We start from the raw sequence: 20126 nt of genomic DNA on the forward strand, positions 1-20126 counted from the left end.
AAGAAGTGGAAAAGAACGGGTACTTGTCTTGAATCCCATTTGTCAGCAGCAAGTATAGCAAAGATGCTGAATTTGCATCGGGGAAAAAAAGAATATTATTTTTTTCTGTTGCACATACACCGATGTGTGTTGATACGATCTGCAGATTTGCTTAGGTTGCTGAGCTCTGAAAATCCACTTTTTAAATAATTTATTACTTAGAATCCTAACTCCCTCGAGACCCCTTGAGCGTATTCTAAGTTAATCTTGTCATGTACATGTACATGTATGAAATCACTGTGAAAGGTGTGAAACTTACTAACCCCGACATCAAAAAGGCAGCTGGATTTGTCACATTCCCTGATTTGAAGGGGCCTGGTTTTTCTTTATAATATGCACCCGATGGAACCCCCAGGCACATGAATGATTCATTAATGAAAAGTGAAAAATCCTAAGTGAAGAATGATTAGGTTTTTTTTTTTGGGGGGGGGGTTGTTTCTCAGTTTTTGTTTTCCTGAATTCAGGGTTAAAACTAAATTCAGTCTTCAAATTTTCTTGTCTTTAAAGAATTAGTCTCTCTTTTGGAGAAAGAAATAGTGTCCAAGTCTTTAGTGTTGTAAGTCTAGTGATGCGCTGATTCTGACATGCACCTGAATTTTACATCTGGGAGGTTCAGAGTTTACGTATAATAAGGAGGTACCCATGGCAGGCGCCAGCAAGCCATTTCCCAGCAATGTTCATATTTGCCAAATCTCATTTCTGATTTTAAATAAGGGAATCAATGTGTGGTGAAGAGGTTTTCAACTAGTGGTTTAATCCCAACGAGGCCTGGTTCTTGATAATTTTACCGAGACGAAGTCGAGGTAAATTATCAAGAACCAGGCCTCGGCGGGTTTAAACCACTTAGTTGAAAACCGATTCAACACACTTTGATTCCCATTCATAAATACCTTTTCGGTCAAAACATCATAACTTTTTGGTCAAAAAGTAAAATAAATGCAAAAATTATAATTGTTAAATGATTTCTTTCAACACAACACCCCTCCAGCTATGAAATGGTAAAGCCCTCCGCCGCCCTCGGGTTAACAACTCCTTATAAGGGAATGCTGTGCGCGTCGCCCGTATCGCGTGATGTGGCACAACTGTTTCAGCCGTTGCTCTCGACCAATAGGAATGAAGAAACTGTTTTATAAGAACAGGTGCAAGGTCGCGTGTCACGCCGATGAATTAACACTTTTTACCTGTCATAAACAAAGGTTTATACACACCCACGTGACGCACTCTCCACCAATAGGAATAGCGAAACTGTTTGAGGTATTTATGAATAACCTTTTAGCCAACATGCAGGGAATGACTAAGTAGCAGACTTTGATCCCAGCCAGTGCAGACATTTTGCAAAAGATTGCAAGCGCAAAATTTGATAAAAGCAAAACCACGATGTGGGCTCAGGTCCTTAACACATAATTTTAAATGACGGTTGTTTATTTTTGCAGAAAAATTATATTTCTTTCTCTATTTTAATTTTGAGATGAGTTTTTGAAAACCATATGATCATCAGTCTAACTATTATTATTGGTTTACTGAAATATTGTAGGTTTTTTGTTGATTAACGAAATATCAATCCTCATACACACTACAGCCCTGCAAATCCCATGGGGATCATAGTATAAAAAAAAAAAGTGTTTTTCTCTTCCTTGTGGCTGTCGGCAACATCCACCCTGCAGATGATTAGTGTAATTTAATATCATTCTTCTCCCAGTTTTTTTATGCAATGTTTGGACAGTGCTAGACCTGCAGGCCATACTAGCTTGATTGTGATGTTATTAGCTGTATGCTAACATTCATGAACAAAGATCTGTCTAGATTCTGGACAAAGTCAGGCTAGTGATCCAGTGGGAAATCTTAAAGAAATTTAAAGTATTTTGAATGTTGAATTTTGTAATTTGTCGTATTTTTTACCGTGTGAGGGCGCTCTCAAACATTATTTGTATCACTTCCAGGGGTAGATTCATTCATGCCCAAAACGGTTATTAAAGACTGGAACACATTACCACCACAGACATTAATATCCAAAAATATGCCGCATTAGCCTACTGTAACCAGTTCAATAGAACGATCCATTAAGCTCCGCGACATTGCATATGGACCAATCACAACGCAACGAAGGTCCGACAAAAGGTCCGACATGCGTGCCTGTATGCTTGGCACTCGCGGCAGAGTTGTGCAGAAAGGCATTGCAGAGCCCCCTGTGTTCTTGCTCACACGTGCGTCGTGGGCGGAGCCTAATGGATCGGTCTATTGTTTTAACAATTGAACTGATACCTTTTTTTGAAATTTATTTTCAATGTAATTTTATGATTAATTAGAGAGCATTAAAATGTTATCACTTTGATACCAAAAAAACACACCCCAAAACCCTCCCAAAACAGTTGACTTTCAAAATGGGTGGGGGCTGATTTCATGTTTGCCTTTCTTTAAGAAGTTGATTTTGAGATTGTAAATTTAGTAGTTTAAGAAAGTAAAATCCTTCTGCTTATCTTTGACAGCGATCAACTTTACTGAAGGACCCCAAGGTGGCCAGCCGTATGGGTACTGGCAAGAGTAGCAGCAAGCAACGCTTACCCTCAAGGTTTGTATCTTGTCTGTTTTCGTAGAATTATTTTAATAATCCTTTAAAAAGGAATATTACAGAATTGGTGAGAAAAAACTTGTCTTAGATCACAGATTTACATCAAACTTACACGGTCTAATGATGATGAAAGTAGAAAAAGGTCCCTTGGAATATTTCTGTTCGAAATGTCATATTTTATCTCATTTGGAGTTTATCGCTCAGTGAGCATTTTTTTATTAATTTTTTTAATCGATGTCATGCAATAAGTGTTATTGGTTTTTCACCATTTTCTCATGACCCAGATGGCTGATCGATCTCAAACTTTTACTGGTTTGTCAGAAAGTGCTTAACTGCCAGCAACTGGTTTTGTTTTGCTAGCAAAAACCAATTCTGTAGCCTAATGTTCCCTGAAAGTTTTAAGAGAGGGGCTCCCAGATTTAAAGACTGAGTTTTGTGATGAACTCATTTTTCAATAGATTGAGTCCTCAATAAAGTAAGAAAAAAGTAAATATCTGTATACCTCACAAGAAAATTGTGTCAAAGTTATTCAGAGTGAAAGTTGAAACATGACGTCATCAAACATAACAAAAAAATGGGTCTGTTCATGTACATTCCAAGAGGATTTTTTGCACCACTCAAAAGGTCAAATTGCCGCTGTTATTCAATATCATCATCATTCATAAATAAACTGAAATTTCTCTGCTATAAAATGTACATACTTTATTAGAAATGTGACAAATAACCGACTGTTTTTGAATTATGACTAAAAGTGCACTAGAGACTTGTATTTTGTTTCAACATTTTATGAAGGACGCTTTATATCTAGTCTATACTTCTTTTTTCCAACCCCAAATTATTTTAGTTTTTCCCAGTCACTTTTCTTTGTGGTTTTTATTTCATTGAGATTTTGCTACCTTTTCCCTTTTTTTCTGGGGGAGGGGTGGTTGAAAAATGAAATTGATGAAACTGATGAAATTAGTTAAATGAAAAATGAGAATTGCAAGCAAGGAGTGATAGACATACATCATTAGGAGCATCTTTTGTTCCAGTGAAACCACAATTTCAGGCTTATTTTTCAGACCTGATGAGCTTGTAATATTTTTGGCACAGTTAGGGCCAACTGAAAACAAAATTTGGTTTCATGCATCATGCTGGAAAACAAATAGGGTTGGCAGGCTTCGGATTTCGTTCTTGAGGAGTCACAGCATTTTTCCTTTGGTAAGGGGCACTAATATGAGGAAAATTCATATTTGTGTTTGAATTGACTGGATTAACAGGCTTTCGAGCTACAGTTTTTAATTATACTTTTGTTGATCCTTGCCTTGCCATCATATTACGATTGTTTTGTAAATTTCTTTTGCCTTTGTTTTGTTGTGCTTTTTATCGATTTTTTTTATTTTTATTTATTTGTATATATTCATTTTACTTACTGACTGCTTGTGATCGTCCAAATAAAGAATACGAATAAGAATGAGAGTTCGTTAAAGCCATTGGACACTTTCTGGACAGAAAAACAAATTTAAAGTTCACATATTTACAAATAACTTACAGGGTTTACAGAAGGTAATGGTGAAAGACTTCCCTTGAATTATTACTCCATGAAATGCTTTTTATTTTTGAGAAAACATTAAAACAATTATCAATTCTCGATATCGAGAATAACAGATTTATTTTAAACACATGTCATGACAAGGCGAAACGTGCGGAAACAAGGCTGGGTTTTCCCGTTATTTTCTCCCGACTCCGATGGCCGATTGAGCCTAAATTTTCACAGGTTTGTTATTTTATATGTTGTGATACACAAAGTGTGGGCCTTTGGACAATACTGTTTACCAATGTTGTGCGATTGCTTTAAATTAACCAAGGAGAGCTACATGTAGACAATGTTAGACAAAAACTCATTAGGAGCATCTTATATTCTAGTGAAAACATAATTTCAGGCATAATTTTCAGACCTGACTGTGATATTTTTGGCACAATTATGTCTAACCAAAAACAACATTTTGTTTCTTGTCTCGCCTGGAAACGATACCTTAGTAGTTTATATAGTGACGTCACACATTGGTATAAAGTTAGTGTTCTTCCCAAGATTTTTTTTACATGCGGGGCATTCTGGACCCTTATTTCGGAGGTTTGGCCAAATGACGCTGAATCAAAAATGAGGTCTTCAAAATGTTTCCTACTTGGTGTTTATTTGGTTTAAAATGTGCTTTCTGGTTTCATTTTGATGATTATTTGTGAAACTGGTGATAACAATTGAAGAAAACTATGTTGGTTTACCTGTCGATCGAAATTAACGTGTATCGGCCCATACTTCGCGCGTGTTGGTCCCCTACGCTTTCTTGCAACATGGAGGAATACATTTTTTATTTCTCCATGCTTGCAAGGGGGAAAACCCTGAAAGTTAAGATCAATCACTGTGCTTTGTGAATGTGGCTCTTGATTTGATTATAAACTATTTACAATAGTATTTTTCACACGACTCAGGAAATTATACACAGAATATAGTGCTTTACATAATTTAATAATGTTGTGCTTAGCTACTTTGTGCATAAGAGCTCTGTGAATTGGGCCCAATTTTATGGCTCTGCTTAGCACTTACGTTAAATTCAGTACTTACATGTACGTCAATCACATTTCACGGGTGAGCACGAATTTATTGCTTGTGCACAGGCATACACCTCATTACTATTAAGCATTCTTCGCTTACACAGCTTGAGCAGAAATTTGCCGCTTGCACAATAAGGCAGAGAATGGTGAGTGTAAGTGCATAATTCAGGGGGGGGGGGAGGAGTAAACAGAACCATTAAATTTGGCCCTGTTCAATCTCTCGGCAATTCTGTTTGAATCCAAGATATGATGCTCTCACCCTAAACATGTACTCGCTTACTTTAAAAGAAATGAAAAAAAAACAAAATCTGAAAAGAAAAAAAGCCTTGTGGAGCCGTTTGTTTAGTAGAACTCCCTAAGCCTTCTGGAACCATTTTCTTCCAAATCTTTTCGGCTGCTTTCTTATTTCAGCGTATGCTCTGGGATTGCTCATTTTCTCTCTCTCTCTCTCTGTCTCTCTGCCCTCATGCTTAAATCAGTTCAGTCGAGTGGCGTCCCTCGACGACGAGACTGTGCTTGGCAATCAGCAAGATTTATTCCCTCTGTTTTTTATTGAAGATGTAGTGACCATGTTTTTGACCCTTTTTTCTCTCTTGAGAGGCAGACTTGTCGATGGCTATTATGAGGAGAGTGCGGCTTTGAGTTGCACTGTGTTGACAGTTGGATTTTTATTAAGACCAGCGACCTATTCCATTTTCAGAAAGTCTAATGCGGTGATGTGTACTTACCTGACATTTGGTAGCTGCTACATTTACATTTTTTCTTGGTATTTATTTGGAATATTCAATGTGGTAAATTCATGTTGAAATTTTTTTTTCTCATGTCATTAAAACACAGTGTTCAGTAACACAATGTTCATCTACGCTGTGGCTTTCTATGAAGGTATAGATTTTTAACTTTGAGCCTAAATTTTCACATGTTTGTTATTTTATATATAAGTTGTGATACACGAAGTGCGGGTCTTGGACAATACTGCTTACCAAAAGTGTCCAATGGCTTTAAAAGATACGAAGGCCTTTTTTTCGTACTGCACTTAAGCTCTGGCTTTTCAAAATTTCTGCTGCATTGATGTTTTTCATTGAAAGTTCTTTTTCAGTGACATTTGCATAAATAATTTGTTATGGGATGTTGAAGTTCAAGACCAGGGCAAAATTTCATAAAACATGTGAGCATAAACACTTGCAAAGCACAAACAAGTGTTAACTAACAGGAACAGGTTACCAGCCAAATTACTTTAAGTTTACACTGTTGTGGCTGGTGCCCCACTAAATTTTTGCTTAGCAAAGATATTTGTCAAGCAGAATTTTCTGCACAACAGCTTTATGAATTAAGGCCCATGTTCATGTGTGTAATGTACATTGCTGTGGAAGCAGAAAATCTCTACCCATTGCTACATTGTATACAGTTAGTAAAGTCTGCTGCCATTTAACACACAACCCATGCCTGATCAAAGTCCATTTTCTAGTTGATTTTTTCCCTTCATGTGATAATTATTCCTGTATTTCATGATACACTGTACCTTGTGAGTGAAAATAACGAGAAAGTCTGCAAAGAAACCTTCCTGATTGGGTTTGCTACGATGATTTTTTTAGAGAAAACCTACTTTTTGATATCTATTTCTTTTGAATGAGACCGTTTATTTTAAAATATCTTTCAAACATATTTCCTTATCACATCAAAGTCATGTACAATGATGAAGCCTATTCTCAAGTATCTTTTTCTTGCAACTTCGGTGACCAATTGAGCCAAAACTTTCCAAGATTTTTTATGTTATATGCGTAACCTGTATGTTTGGGCACACCAATTGAGAGTACTGTCTTTGACAATTAAAAAGATTAAAAATTAAAAGACTAAAAGGGTTAAATGTGATTAATAACTATTTTATAAAGATGGTGCTTTTTTAGTTGTATATCCCCCCCCCCCCAAGTTATGGTTACATTTAATTTCGGTGGGTATATACACACTTGATTGATTATAATTTCCACCATGATGCTTACATAATACGTGTGTCCGTTTGACAGCGACCCGGCTGATGAGTGGAAACAAAAAAATCATTGATTGATTTTTATGCAAGTGTGTCGTTGTCTCCCTGCAAGCAGCTGGTCGCCAACCACAAGATGAAGTACGGCTGGCCGCGTTGTCTGTCCTCTTGACCAGGAGGAAAAAAGCCAGATTTTGTAGTATGGGGATTTATTGATTGCTCTATTTCAACTTTCAAGCAAATAGTAAATGGTTGGTGGGCTGCACCTTGACTTTGTATCATTTTGCAAGTTTTCAAAGGGCAAGTACATGTCCAGCAATGTTTTCAAGGACGATTAAGTTCATTTCAGTTCAGGATTAAAACAAGCGAACCGGTTCCCCATACAGTATACAACAGAAATTGCCTTGGATATTGTGCTTCAAAAGACAGTAAAATACAGAAAATTATTGTTAAAAATTAAAGAATTATACCTACATATTAAGACATTAAAAAGATAATAGTTTATAATTACACCCAATAGTTATACAAATAGATGAATAAAGCATTCTAACATTAAAAAATAAAAATTAGCTCAATAAAAGATCTGACATTTTACTTAGTTCTGTTCAGTCCCCTGACTAGGGTTGGATAAAAACTTTGCCTGAGTCGTTCTGTATTGCACCAAGGTCACTCTATACATTTCCTTTAGTGTTTTGATCAAGCTGCAGCCACAGCCACAGCTGTTAATTTGTACGATGCTTAGGGGCCATTCATAATTGTCAATGTTAAAAAATAAAAAATTCTGACATTTCTTCAAAATTGTGGGTGGGTGGGTCAAAAGAAATAACTGAAAATCTATTTTTTATTTTTTATTTTTTACATGAGAAAATCAAGAAGGCTGATTGATCTGCTCGATGTTGGAGTCCTTTAACCTGATAAATCTGCATCATTTGAGGCATTACTTTGTTCTTTAGTTTATAGAGTATATTGTGAAGTAAATCAATATTTAAAAATCAAAATTTGGGGTAGGTGGGTGGGTCAAAACAATTTCGAAAAAAAACACACAAAAAAACATTGACTATTATGAATGGACCCTTTACTGTTCCAAAATAAAATGCCATCTTTCTCTTTAACTTAATACATAATGGACATGTACTCAGTTTCTATGTTTATTTGTATTGATCTGAGTAGGCGGTTGAAAGAATGCAATTTTGTTTCTGGAGTCGCTCTGCTGAGACCTAGTATTTTTTTCTTGGTCCGTCTCCTCCCGTGCCGATTGAGATAAGCCTCAGGAGATTGTACTTTTTTCCCTGTGCATTATTTAGTCAGTTTTGTGTGATTGTTTGTATAGGGCTGTGTTTCCCAGCCCCGGTGGAGGGATCTAAAGAAAGTGGTTGAGTCATAGTTGAAGAAGACCTTCTACTTCGGTGAAGCATTCACACAAAATTTTTAATTTGATTTTTAAAATTTTAGTCTTTGTGATGTAAGATACTCGTATTAGGGCAGACATGGAAAATATTCAATAATTCAAGTATTTAAGTTTGGCACACACTCAGCAGAGTACATTTCATGAAAAAGATATTTGCCTCTAGGGCCATTGCAGATTTGACCTTTGAAAAAATATGTTGGAATTTTTAATTTGATTGACTTAAAAATCTTTGTGATGAAAAATAAAATTTTGAAAATGAGTACTTACATTTGGGCAGTTCAGGAAAATATTAGGGGAACATTGTGCCTTTGATGATGCAAGTATTAAGTTTGACATTATTAAGTTAATTAATTAATTAATTTGTAAATTTGTCAAAGAATGTCATGAGAAATATATTTGGCTAAAGGGTCATCGCAGATTTGAAAAATATATAGGAAAAATATCAAGCAACAACTCGCACAAATCTTGAAAGTTTTGAACAAACTCTGACTGTGTTAAATTCCACATGCTTTTATTATTGCTAAATCTTATCACCTACCTGCCGCATTACAAGAGAAGAAAAAAAAACCCACCAAATCCAACCGTTCATCATAACTTGAGGAATTTTTTTTTACAAATTGCATTACAAATGATAGGCTGAAATTTTAAATTTTAAATTTTAAATCTTGTAACCAGACTACTATTTCATCAATCGACACAACCACTTCATATCCCTAATCAAGCAAAAGGTGCTTTATTGGTTTTCCACTTTGAATATTCAATGTAAAGTACAGTACTTTGAGTTATGCCGTCTGGTGTCTCTCTCCACCATACCGCGCTCACCTCAAGCCTGAATTATTCAGTGACTTGCAACAGAGCATCTGAAGTGCCACTTAGATGTCCCAGTTGTCTGTTCAAACACTTTTTTGATTAAGCGCAACACACTCCTTTCATTTATGATGCAGTGAATAAACAGAGGATAGGCAGGTACATTACTATCAATCAGTTAAACGCACTGAATCAGACATCAGTTTACAGGGTTAACATGTAGAACTTGCGCATTGTTGTAAAAGCCACACTATACATGTAGTCACAAACAACAATTCTGTGTTGCAATTTCTGAGCGGGCACTATTCAGTGCATATTTGGTCTTGTTGGTCCCTTTGGATTTTATGCATCAGAGGTATCTTCTACCAATGATGTTATGCAAAATTTGAAATATGTGAAGAGGCAACACTGTGCTGGAAACCTGTGCTTGAAGGAGTTTTCAGAAAGCCGGGTTCTCCCAAATACCAAAATCAAAACTAAAAAATACTGTTCCTCCAAGCACACCACAAAATTACAAATAAACACTGGCTTTTGAATTAGTGCGTCATATGCTTGCACTTATGTCTTGACGACTACTGCATAAATGTACATGAGTTTTGCTTTTGGCGTCCACCGCCCACTTTCTACAATATTAGTTCGTTTTACATCACCCAATCCTTCTCGTCATAAAGGCTTCGGGAGTCTCTCCCCTTCAGCCGGGTGTTCCGGGTGTTGCGATGTGTCCTCCCACGCAACCACTACTCATAAATAATATAGGTCCGGCTGAGTTACATTTTCTCACTTTACAATACAAAATTGATTCGGATCGGCCGCCCGTCAAACAAACATGCAAGTACTTATAAATACTCAACATCAAATTTACACTTGGTTTGCAACAATCTCCACTAGTGAGCTATTATACACATAATGAATGTTTATGAGTGCAATGGTGCGAATATGTTCATGAGTTGAAAGAGGGAATGTTCTATTCAACGAGGCGGAGCCGAGTTGAATGGAACATTCCAGCTTTCAACGAATGAACATATTCGCACCATTGCACGAATGAAAAACATTCATTATTTGTTTTATATAACATCCAAGTAGATCTTTGTCATTTTGATTGAAAGATACAACTTTCAAAACAAACAATTTCAACTGTAGAAGCCGAATGCTAGTAATTTTACTATGCCTTCTTGCAGTAACACCTGCTGCGTTACCAAAGACACGCGCACGCAGTGATGTTTTTACTCATTTTTTTGTTGTTCCATCCGAAAAGTACCATTGCACGCTGCCATCCAAAAAGTACCATTGCACGCTGCCAGCGTGCAATGGTACTTTTCAGATGGAACGAAAAAGCACGGTGAGTGACTCAGCGTGCAATGGTACTTTTATTTGCTATCACGTGACGGACAATCCTCCAATCAAATGGCAAGGATCTGCTTGGGTGTTATATAAAGTGATTTAGTTCACTTATGAGGCTTATGTGGGGATATTAATAATGTTCATTGAGGTTTTTTACCAGTATACAAAGATGTGTGTCTGTAAGCACTGTTGTCCAGTACCATCCGAGTTCTGTGAATAAAATCACAGGCATATTACTCGGGTGGGATTCGAACCCAAACCTTTGCAATTCTAGAGCAGTGTTACACCAAATAGACTGCCGATATTGCCCTGTGGCTTGAGGCAGTTCGAATCCTATGATTATCCTTGATTAATAATGTTAAGATCTACCTGACACCCATCACTTATTCTTCCCTATTTTGTTTGGTATAATTGTGTGTCATCTAGGGAGGTTCTCGAGAGACAATTCCAACAGCTGAAGTCAGAGATAACCAACTCTGCTAACTCCATGCCTGATGTGTTTCAACTGGTCCAAGAACTCTGTAACGCTGCAGAAAAATATTTTGTGCTGAAGAAACTCTTCTGGAAGGTTAGTTATTCGCCTTACTCCTGTGGCCCTTTTTGACTTGCTTGGGGTGGATTTCATGAGGAGTCTTATCTCGAGTTAGGACTAGCTTAAACCCCCTTATGTTGTTAATAACGCCTAGGATTATCACCCCAATTCTAAAACAACTTCACTGGCTCCCTATCTCTCAACAAATCATCTGGGAGGGGTCATGCGGATGCTAATTGTCCACAAAGCTCTTAATGGCAAGGCTCCCCACTATATTTCTGAACTACTTCAGGTTTACACTCCATAAAGGAATCTTTGATCAAGTTCTATGCTTCAACTCATTGAACTCAAGTCTCCACACTCATGGGGTGACAGGTCTTTTTCTTCAGCTGCTCCACGCATCAGGAACGATCTCTACCACTTAATCTTAGATCTTGTCTCTGTACCACAAAATTCAAATCTCTTCTCATAACCTATCTTATGTTACATGTTTTCAAGGACTAATTTTGTTGTGTCTGTTTTTCTTTCATTTGTTTTTGTTTTTGCTGCGCCCAGCAGGGTGGAGATTGCGCATTACAAATTATTTATAGTCCTAAATTAGGACAATCTTTGTGAAATTGACGGTTTTTAGGAGACTGATCTCTTTCATACCCCTGGGCCAAATTTCATAGAGCAACTTACAGTAGCACATAAATGACACAACAATATATGCATGTTTACCAGAATAAGGTTACCATCCCAAATCCCTGGTCACAAAGTGACTGGTCTCCTGCTCATCTTTGCTATGCAGAAAATGTGTAAGTAATATACGAGCACTGGACACGCTCGGTAATGTCAAAGACCAGAATTCTCAACGTGCATAAAATACAAAATCTGTGACAATTTTGAAGTGTTCCTGAGATTCAAAAAATTTGTTGAAAAAATTACCCCTTTCTCAAAACTATTTGTTTCTCACAATGTTTCATATTATCAACAACTCTCTGTTGCTCTTTAACATGTAAGTTTTTATGCAAACATATATTTTGAGTAATTACCAAACGTGTCCTGTTTTTTTTAAGAAGCTTTATGAAAATGGACCCTTAATGAAAGATCATCTGTTGAAACTTTGAGTTAACCTCTTTAAAACCTTTGATTATCCGTAGACCGAGGATCTGTTTGAGTTTATGATTGCTCAGCTCAATCGCTACCTGCCAAAGTCTGAACTGAACCTGCAGAACAATGAGCGGGGAAGACACCATCGAGCTGATGAGTTGGAGTAAGTTCAGATTGGGGGAATGTCCTTGACTCACTTTGCTCACCTGGGCCCTATTTCATATAGCTGCTAAGCACACAAATTTGCTCAGTATGAAATTTCTTCCTTGATAAAAACAGAATTACCAACCAAGTTTCCATTTGTTCAATATTGCTTGTTATTTGTATTCAGCTGTTGTTTTGCTTAAATCCTGAAAATCACGTTGGTAATTCTGTTTTTATCAAGGAAAACATTTCATGCTAAGCAAATTTGTGTGCTTAGCAGCTATATGAAATTGGGCCCAGTGCTCAAACTCAAGGCTCTGCTTTACTTTAAACGAAGAATCAGCGCTTATGGAAGCAGGGTATTCCGCGGTTTGCTTTTCATCAGCAAAGAATTGGCACTTTCGGAAGCAGGGAATTCTGCCCTTCCGGTCCAATTTATTTCATGGGTCAGCAGAAAATTCTTGCCTGTGTGCGTACTTCAAAATTTGTCCCCGTTATGTGGAATGTAGCTAAATATCTTCCTGGATGTTGTGCAAAATCTCCCTGATTTGCAAGCTGCAAATGTTTCACTTATGTTGTATGGAGAACCTAAAACAACCGTACTGGGTGTAGTTTTTCTTTATAGGGATTGAGAAATGTTTTTAACATCTGACTTTTTCGTTTTGTTTCTTTCTAGGTTGGCCATTTTGCTGATTGAGAGTTTGGGGTTGATGTTTCGAGAGACAGAGATGGCTCCCGGGAGGCTGAGTACTGTCAAAGCAAACAAGTAAGTTTAAATGTGTTCTGATTTTCACTGTGCTTCGTTCATTCTTTTTAATAATGATTATTTCTGGTACTAAACCAGGAAACCTTCAAAAGCAACAAGCTCTTAGGGCTATATATACCTTAGTAGGCTTGATGAAGAAATATTCAGTTTTAAATGTACAACCCAAAAATATTGGGTAGATTTGGGTGTGATTGCTGGGTAATCAGCAGTAACATGTTGAAGGGCTTCTGACTGGCGGCCCCGAATAACGATATTGACAAAATAGGGAGACTGCCAACCACCGGCACGTTAATCCGGAGGTCACAGGTTCAAGCCCCACATTGATAATTTATCTTTGTTCAACCTTAAGTTTTTCAACAATTTACCTTTAGTTTCTGATCTGGTTTATTTCTTGAAAATATATTTTAGCGATTTAGTTGTCAAGTTAAGTTCAAATAAATTTGCCGATTCAAAAAAAGTTTCTCCCAGATTCTGTGTGGGATTTGAGAACATACAATCTGTATAATTGCTGAAACTTTCTTGATGTCTTATTCTCCCGATGTGCAGTGGCAAAGCAGTGCTGGATTTAGTGGTTGTGCTGACCTGTTTACCGGAGGTACCCCAGCGATGGCGTCCGCCAAGAACCAAGGCCCACTCCTTGCTACTGGAGACCGATGCTGACAGCTGGGAAACGTATGGTGATGCTGAGGTTAGGATTGTAGCATAGCTCTTTGTTTTAGCTACTCCTCTTGATACCTCGTGCTCTTAAACCAACCTGATAATGTACCCCCACCCCTAAAAACCCTAAAACCCAAACAAATAGATATCAGGATTGCAACACAGCCCATGGCCCAATACATGTAGATAGAGCTGCTTAAGCAGAAAGTATTGCGTGGCAAATTAATGCCCGACCAATTTGAGCAGGATATCAGTTATAATTAGTACAAGTGACATGGTGTTTTGGCTGGTAACCTCAATCTGGTAATCATATTGTTTTTGTTCTGGGCTACTTTTTGTGCTGAAGATCAGCTTCATAAAATTGAGCCCTATTATTTATTTGCTTCTAAAAACCTCATGCTCTCAAAATATCCCCATTGTCCATTACTGAGAGAAAAGAAGAACAAAATATCCTCGTCTATTTGGAGTTCCACACCTGAGTATCCTATGTACTTTCTTTATACGTGGGCAAAATTTCATAAAGCTCTTTAGCAGAACATTTTGATAAGCAATATATAAACGGGCTACCTGTTAAATATAAAAAGGGCACCAGTTACACACCTTCACTTTGAATGGCAATATCTGTTTCTGCTAAGCAGAAAATTTGTCTATGTGCCCAACAGCTATATGAGATTGCGGCACCCTTTAAATCTTCACCGTTCAAACTTGACATTTGGTATTCCTTAATTTCTTTCATTTTGGTTTTCACTTTGTATGACCATCTTCTTGAATAATCCTTTTCAATTTTCTGGATCTCTGGAAGGGCAAGTTTCATTATAACAAAGACAAAATGAAGAGAATGAACAATTATTGTGTTAGCAAGAAAGCTTTTTTTCCCTTTTTTAAAAAGAGCCCTAGATTTGATCAGGTGTAAGTTGATTGTAGCTAAACCACAGCATAGAGACCATAAGATGTTTTCTTTTGGTTTGTTCAGTACCTTCATTAATGCGGCAAGTTTTAAGTGCAAAAAAATGACCTGGCGCTCTGTACAAATGATTATGTTTGAATAAAAACAGCAGAAGGGGGGTCATGGCCAAGCAGTCTAAGGCATTGAACTCAAGTACGATGGCTGAGTCATCAGGGTGCAGGTTGGAATCCCGGATGTGATGATTTCTTGTGTGGGTTTGATTCCTGGTCGTGATGATTGTGTTCTTGATGCGCATGATGTGTCTTGGCCGAGCTGTCAAAGCTCACTGGATTAAAGCTCTGGCTTCAGTATTTGTGCTATTGGACTTTGATAAAATAAATAACTTTAAAGATATCTATTGTATTAACGTTCAAAATTCTTACAGCCACACCAACGGGTGGTCATACTTGTAGTCACTCATCATCGGACTTCAGTAACATGGAGATATTCACAACAAAGCTAATGCGGACTGTGGCCTATTTCTAATACGTTGCAGCGCTCACATTACCCTCTTTAATCCCAGAATTCTCCAAGGGAACACTTTTTTTTTCATTTGAGAGCATTTTGGCTGATGTGCTAATGTGTAGTGTATGTAGACACGAAGAGCCAAGGGTCATGTTTCATATTTCACAAATTTGGTCCTTGAAGCTGCTTCTGTCTGCTTTTTAAAAAAAGGATTTTTGTCTTCCTCTAACTGATCAATTTCAGAGCCCCGGGTCATATTTGGTTTTAAGCAAATTTGTTTCTCTCTGTTGGTTCCTTCTATCGCTTACAGCCTCGGGATTCTTGGTCAGGTTGCAAATGAAAATAAATGAGAGCCAACGGTCGTGTCTGATATTTTTTAGTGAGTTATGTTCCCTGGCTGTAGGGGTAGTCTTTTCTTATTGATCTAATGTTTGCAGAGTCTCTACATACAACCATAATTTATACAGAGTTGATAGCCATGGGCTTGGAATTTCACTGAGAACACTGAATATTTTACTGTCCAGATAGCTGCACTCACTTCCAAGGCTAGAATTAAACGGAAGCCTTGGCCTTTCTTGTCTTGGCCTTTGTGCCCCATTAAAGATTTCCAATGAAAGTGCCCTTTGCAAAGTGAAAGTGCCCTTGCCTTGGAAAATGATGGTCAAGGCCTGCCTTGACTATTTCATGTGCCAAGTGTTTGCTAGCGACTGGTTTAAATCCCTTTAAAAAAAAATTGTTTAACACAATACATACAAATTGCACGGCCCTATATTGTGTACATTGTGTACAGTTCTCAGAATGTGTGTGAAAGAGGACTCTCAAGAGTGCTATTGTGACCCCCCTTTTTTTGGGGGGGGGGTGGGGGGAGTCTCGTATTTCATAAACTTATCATTCATGTAGCTGTCTTTAAAAAATAATAAGCACTTTAAGATGCCTGTATATAAAAAATAAGAACTGGTGATTGTTTTTAATATTATTTCTTGATTTGTTTTACTATTTTTAGAGATACTTTGAATTAACACCTCTGTAAATCAAGAAATATTTAAAAATATGTCTTGATTTACAGAGGTATTTATTAAGTATCTCTTTTCCAACCTTACATTACCTTACATTATTTGAGAATTTAAATTCTTCATCATCCTGTTCTCTTTTCCTGCCTTGGAATTCCTGCCTCGGAACCAATATCAATCTGGTGCTGACCAATCAGCTCAGGGAGGTAATGTCAGAAATCCACCGAGCCGCAATTCTGCATCGGAATCGTTCTAAGTATCAACAGCATGTCTCTTATTGGTTCCATGACTGTGTCTGGACTGCCCCACATGTACGCTCTGACACCCTCTCATGTTCAAACATCCCAAATGTTTCAACACCCATTTGTTTTTTCCTTATCCTAACCCTAATTATAACCCTTACCCGAACCCTATCGTTTCATTTCATTTCATTTTGTTCTGGCTGTAAAGCCAAGGACTCTCAGAAAAGCCAACTTAATCGCAACTCAATTCAATTCAAATAAACATTTTATTCCCATACTTCCATGAAAAATACCGACAAATACTACTGTTAACTGTACTAGCCTAGAACCCAATGGAGACCCAAGGGAGCGAGAAGACAAGGAAGAAAGTTTCAGTTTTAGCAAAACCCCTGAGACTTATAAATTCCAGGGAAGTCCACACAGTCAGGTAGGGACTTAAAATCCAATCCACATACCACCTGTAGTGTCCCATGTGTGATTCGAACCGGGGTGCTCGAGGTGGAAGGCAAGGAAATATACCACTACGCTGACCCGACCCCACTAAACATCGGAACATAGGGGTGGTGGACCATAGGGCAGTCACCATCTCATTTCCATCAGGCACATGGTTGGTTGTAATGTGACATCTGCATGCTAGTCAGGGTCCATGTTACTCATTTTCTCATAATATCAGATATTTTTGGCATGTTGGACTTGTGCTATTGATGGTATGTATGTACATGTACAAAACATGTAGTTGAACTTTTTTGTATAACTTCAGCTTAAAAGGCAATGGGTACCATTTGTTTTTGGGAACATTCCATTGTAGATGTAAAATAAAACTAATATGTACAAATTTAATTTTAAAAAGTGGCCATGTTTAGATATCATCGAAAATCCGGAGCGGCTAATCCCTAGTCAGGAATACAATCTGAGAAGCGTTACCACAGTAATGCTTCTCAGATTCATATTGTGATACAAAAAAACTGGTATCATTTTACCTAACTACATTAGGCCTAAGTGAAATGTTTCTCAAAATGCTTTTTACTACCAAGAGCTGCTGTAGGCTTCTCACAAACAGTTTTTAATTATTGCCATTAATTTTGAGTGATAATGAAACGTCCTTTTGTTTAAAGCCATTATACACTTTCGGTTAACAGTATTGTCCAAGGCCTACACTTCGTGTATCACAACTTATATATAAAATAACAATCCTGTGGAAATTTAGGCTCAATCGGACATGTGTTTATAACAAATCCGTAATTCTCGCTAACGAGAATTTATATTGTTTTACCGTTTTCTCAAAAAGTTAAGCATTTCATGGACTGATATTTCAAGAGAAGTCTTTCACCAAACCCTGTAAATTATTTGTAAATCTGTGAACGTTTTTTTTTTTTTCTGTACCGAAAGGGTCCAATGGCTTTAACCTAAAATCTTTTTCTTGTTATCTCAAAAACTAGAGCTTCTGATTTTCTATCACAACAAGTTTATTGAAAAGTTGTTATTGTGTTTCCAAAAGCAGTCGTATTTGTAATATTTGTTATAATGACCATGGATTAGCTATGAAATGGTTTCCTTTATTCAGTTATTAGAGAAAACATTCAGATGGGAGGCTGTTTGGTGTATTTTAGGACTCTATGTGCGTGTTTATGCACATCAATAACTTCCTTTCCTTGTTTGTTTGCTAAGATGATCTACCAGTCAAAGGAACTTGACAAACTCCCACAAGGGGATACAAATACCAAGCTGGCCAACAGCCAATCTATTTTAAACAAACATTGGTTTGTCTATAATTATGAATTGCACAAATCACGAAATTGTGATTCTGAAGCCACAATACTTTATTATTCTAGTCATTGTGAAATCTGCGGTTAACTTGATTGGGTTCGAACAAATAACCTTGTGATTGCAATTACTGCAGTCTAACCATGGACCACGGTGACAAGTACTTTTACACAAAACCGATAAAGTTGGTGAGACCTGATGGGGACACTTTCAGAGAGCTGTTTCATGGCTAAGTTTGTGCTAAGTGCCTGATTTCCATTTCACAATGCTGCTTCACAGTATGCACTGGGAAAGGGCATTGGGTTTCTGTTTTAAAGACACTGGACACCTTTGGTAACTGTCAAAGACAAGTAAAAATAAAATACCTGTGAAAATTTGAACTCAATTGGTTTTCGAAGTTGGGAGATAATAATGGAAGAAAAAACACCTTTGCCACTCAAAGTTGTGCGCTTTCATATTCTGGATTTCGGGACCTCAAAATCTAATTCTGAGGTCTCAAAATCAAATTTGTGGAAAATTACTTCTTTCTCAAAAACTATGTTTTTCAGAGGGAGCCGTTTCTCATTAACAGCTCTCCAATGCTTTTTACCAAGTAAGTTTTTATGCTACAATTATTTTGAATAACTACCAATAGTGTCCAGTGCCTTTAAAAACAAAAATATTGGCAAAAGATTTTTCCTCTTCAGATGGCGTTGAATATTTTGTATGATGATTGTTGATTGTACCTACAGCAAGTTCGTTTGTGACCATACAATTCTGACATTAACAGATCTTTTAGGGATGAGAAATGTCTGACTTTCATTTGATTTCAGACTTTTTTACGTCTGCTTTGTGATCAAAGTAGCTGTTAACTTCTTTGCATTTAAATATCTCTTGCTCTTTGATCAACTTCTTTCATGCTAAGGATTCTGTTCCAAGAAGCTTATTGAATTCTTTAGGCTAGTTGTTATCCAAAATTGCTATAATCTCAATATATGTCTCCTAAAATTTAAAATCTCCTTGAAACGTTTCATTTGTGTACAGCTTGGCATCATCATGACCATTGGTGTTCTCTGACTTATTCTTTTTGTTGGCTTAAAGCCATTGGACACTTTTGGTACAGGAAAAAAAATTAAAACAGATTTACAAATAACTTACAGGGTTTACAGAAGGTAATGGTGAAAGACTTCTCTTGAAATGTTATTCCATGAAATGCTTTACTTTTTGAGAAACCATTAAAACAATATCAATTCTCGATATCAAGAATTATGAATTTATTTTAAACACATGTCATGACACGGCGAAACGTGCGGAAACAAGGGTGGGTTTTCCCCATTATTTTCTCCCTGCCCCGATGACCGATTGAGCCCAAATTTTCACAGGTTTGTTATTTTATATAGAAGTTGTGATACACGAAGTGTGGGCCTTGGACATTACTGTTTACCGAAAGTGTCCAACGGCTTTAAGTCTCTCTGTTTATTGATTGACATTTTCCATCCATAAAGTCTGTCAACATTCACCAATATTCAGATCATCAGGCTCAGGACCCACTGACATCAAAAAACTTCATCACGACACTGGCATGCTGACCGTATTGTGTCTATCATTGTGAATGTAGATGTACATGTATCATACTCGTTGTGATTATTGGGTTTAGAAAACATAAACACAAAGCTTTGCTACAGACTGGATGGTCTGTAATATTTATAGGGATTAATTATGTTCTGTCAATTTTATATGATTCCCGTCAGTTAGATGACAAACATGTAAAAATAAACTTGTGAACTCATTC

General features: G+C 37.1%; 1 protein-coding gene across 1 annotated transcript in view; it reads left to right on the forward strand.

Annotated features, from left to right (window-relative positions):
* Nucleotides 1-20126, forward strand: part of LOC117302664 (uncharacterized protein C12orf56 homolog) — a 41651-nt gene that overhangs the window by 13420 nt on the left and 8105 nt on the right. The window contains exons 3-7 of the mRNA XM_033786650.1: nucleotides 2526-2608; nucleotides 11164-11305; nucleotides 12412-12524; nucleotides 13182-13271; nucleotides 13818-13959. Of these exons, the coding sequence (XP_033642541.1) occupies nucleotides 2526-2608; nucleotides 11164-11305; nucleotides 12412-12524; nucleotides 13182-13271; nucleotides 13818-13959 (570 nt within the window). The remainder of the gene's footprint in view (nucleotides 1-2525; nucleotides 2609-11163; nucleotides 11306-12411; nucleotides 12525-13181; nucleotides 13272-13817; nucleotides 13960-20126) is intronic.

This window comes from Asterias rubens, chromosome 2, assembly GCF_902459465.1.
Source record: "Asterias rubens chromosome 2, eAstRub1.3, whole genome shotgun sequence".
Classification (NCBI taxonomy): Eukaryota; Metazoa; Echinodermata; class Asteroidea; order Forcipulatida; family Asteriidae; genus Asterias; species Asterias rubens.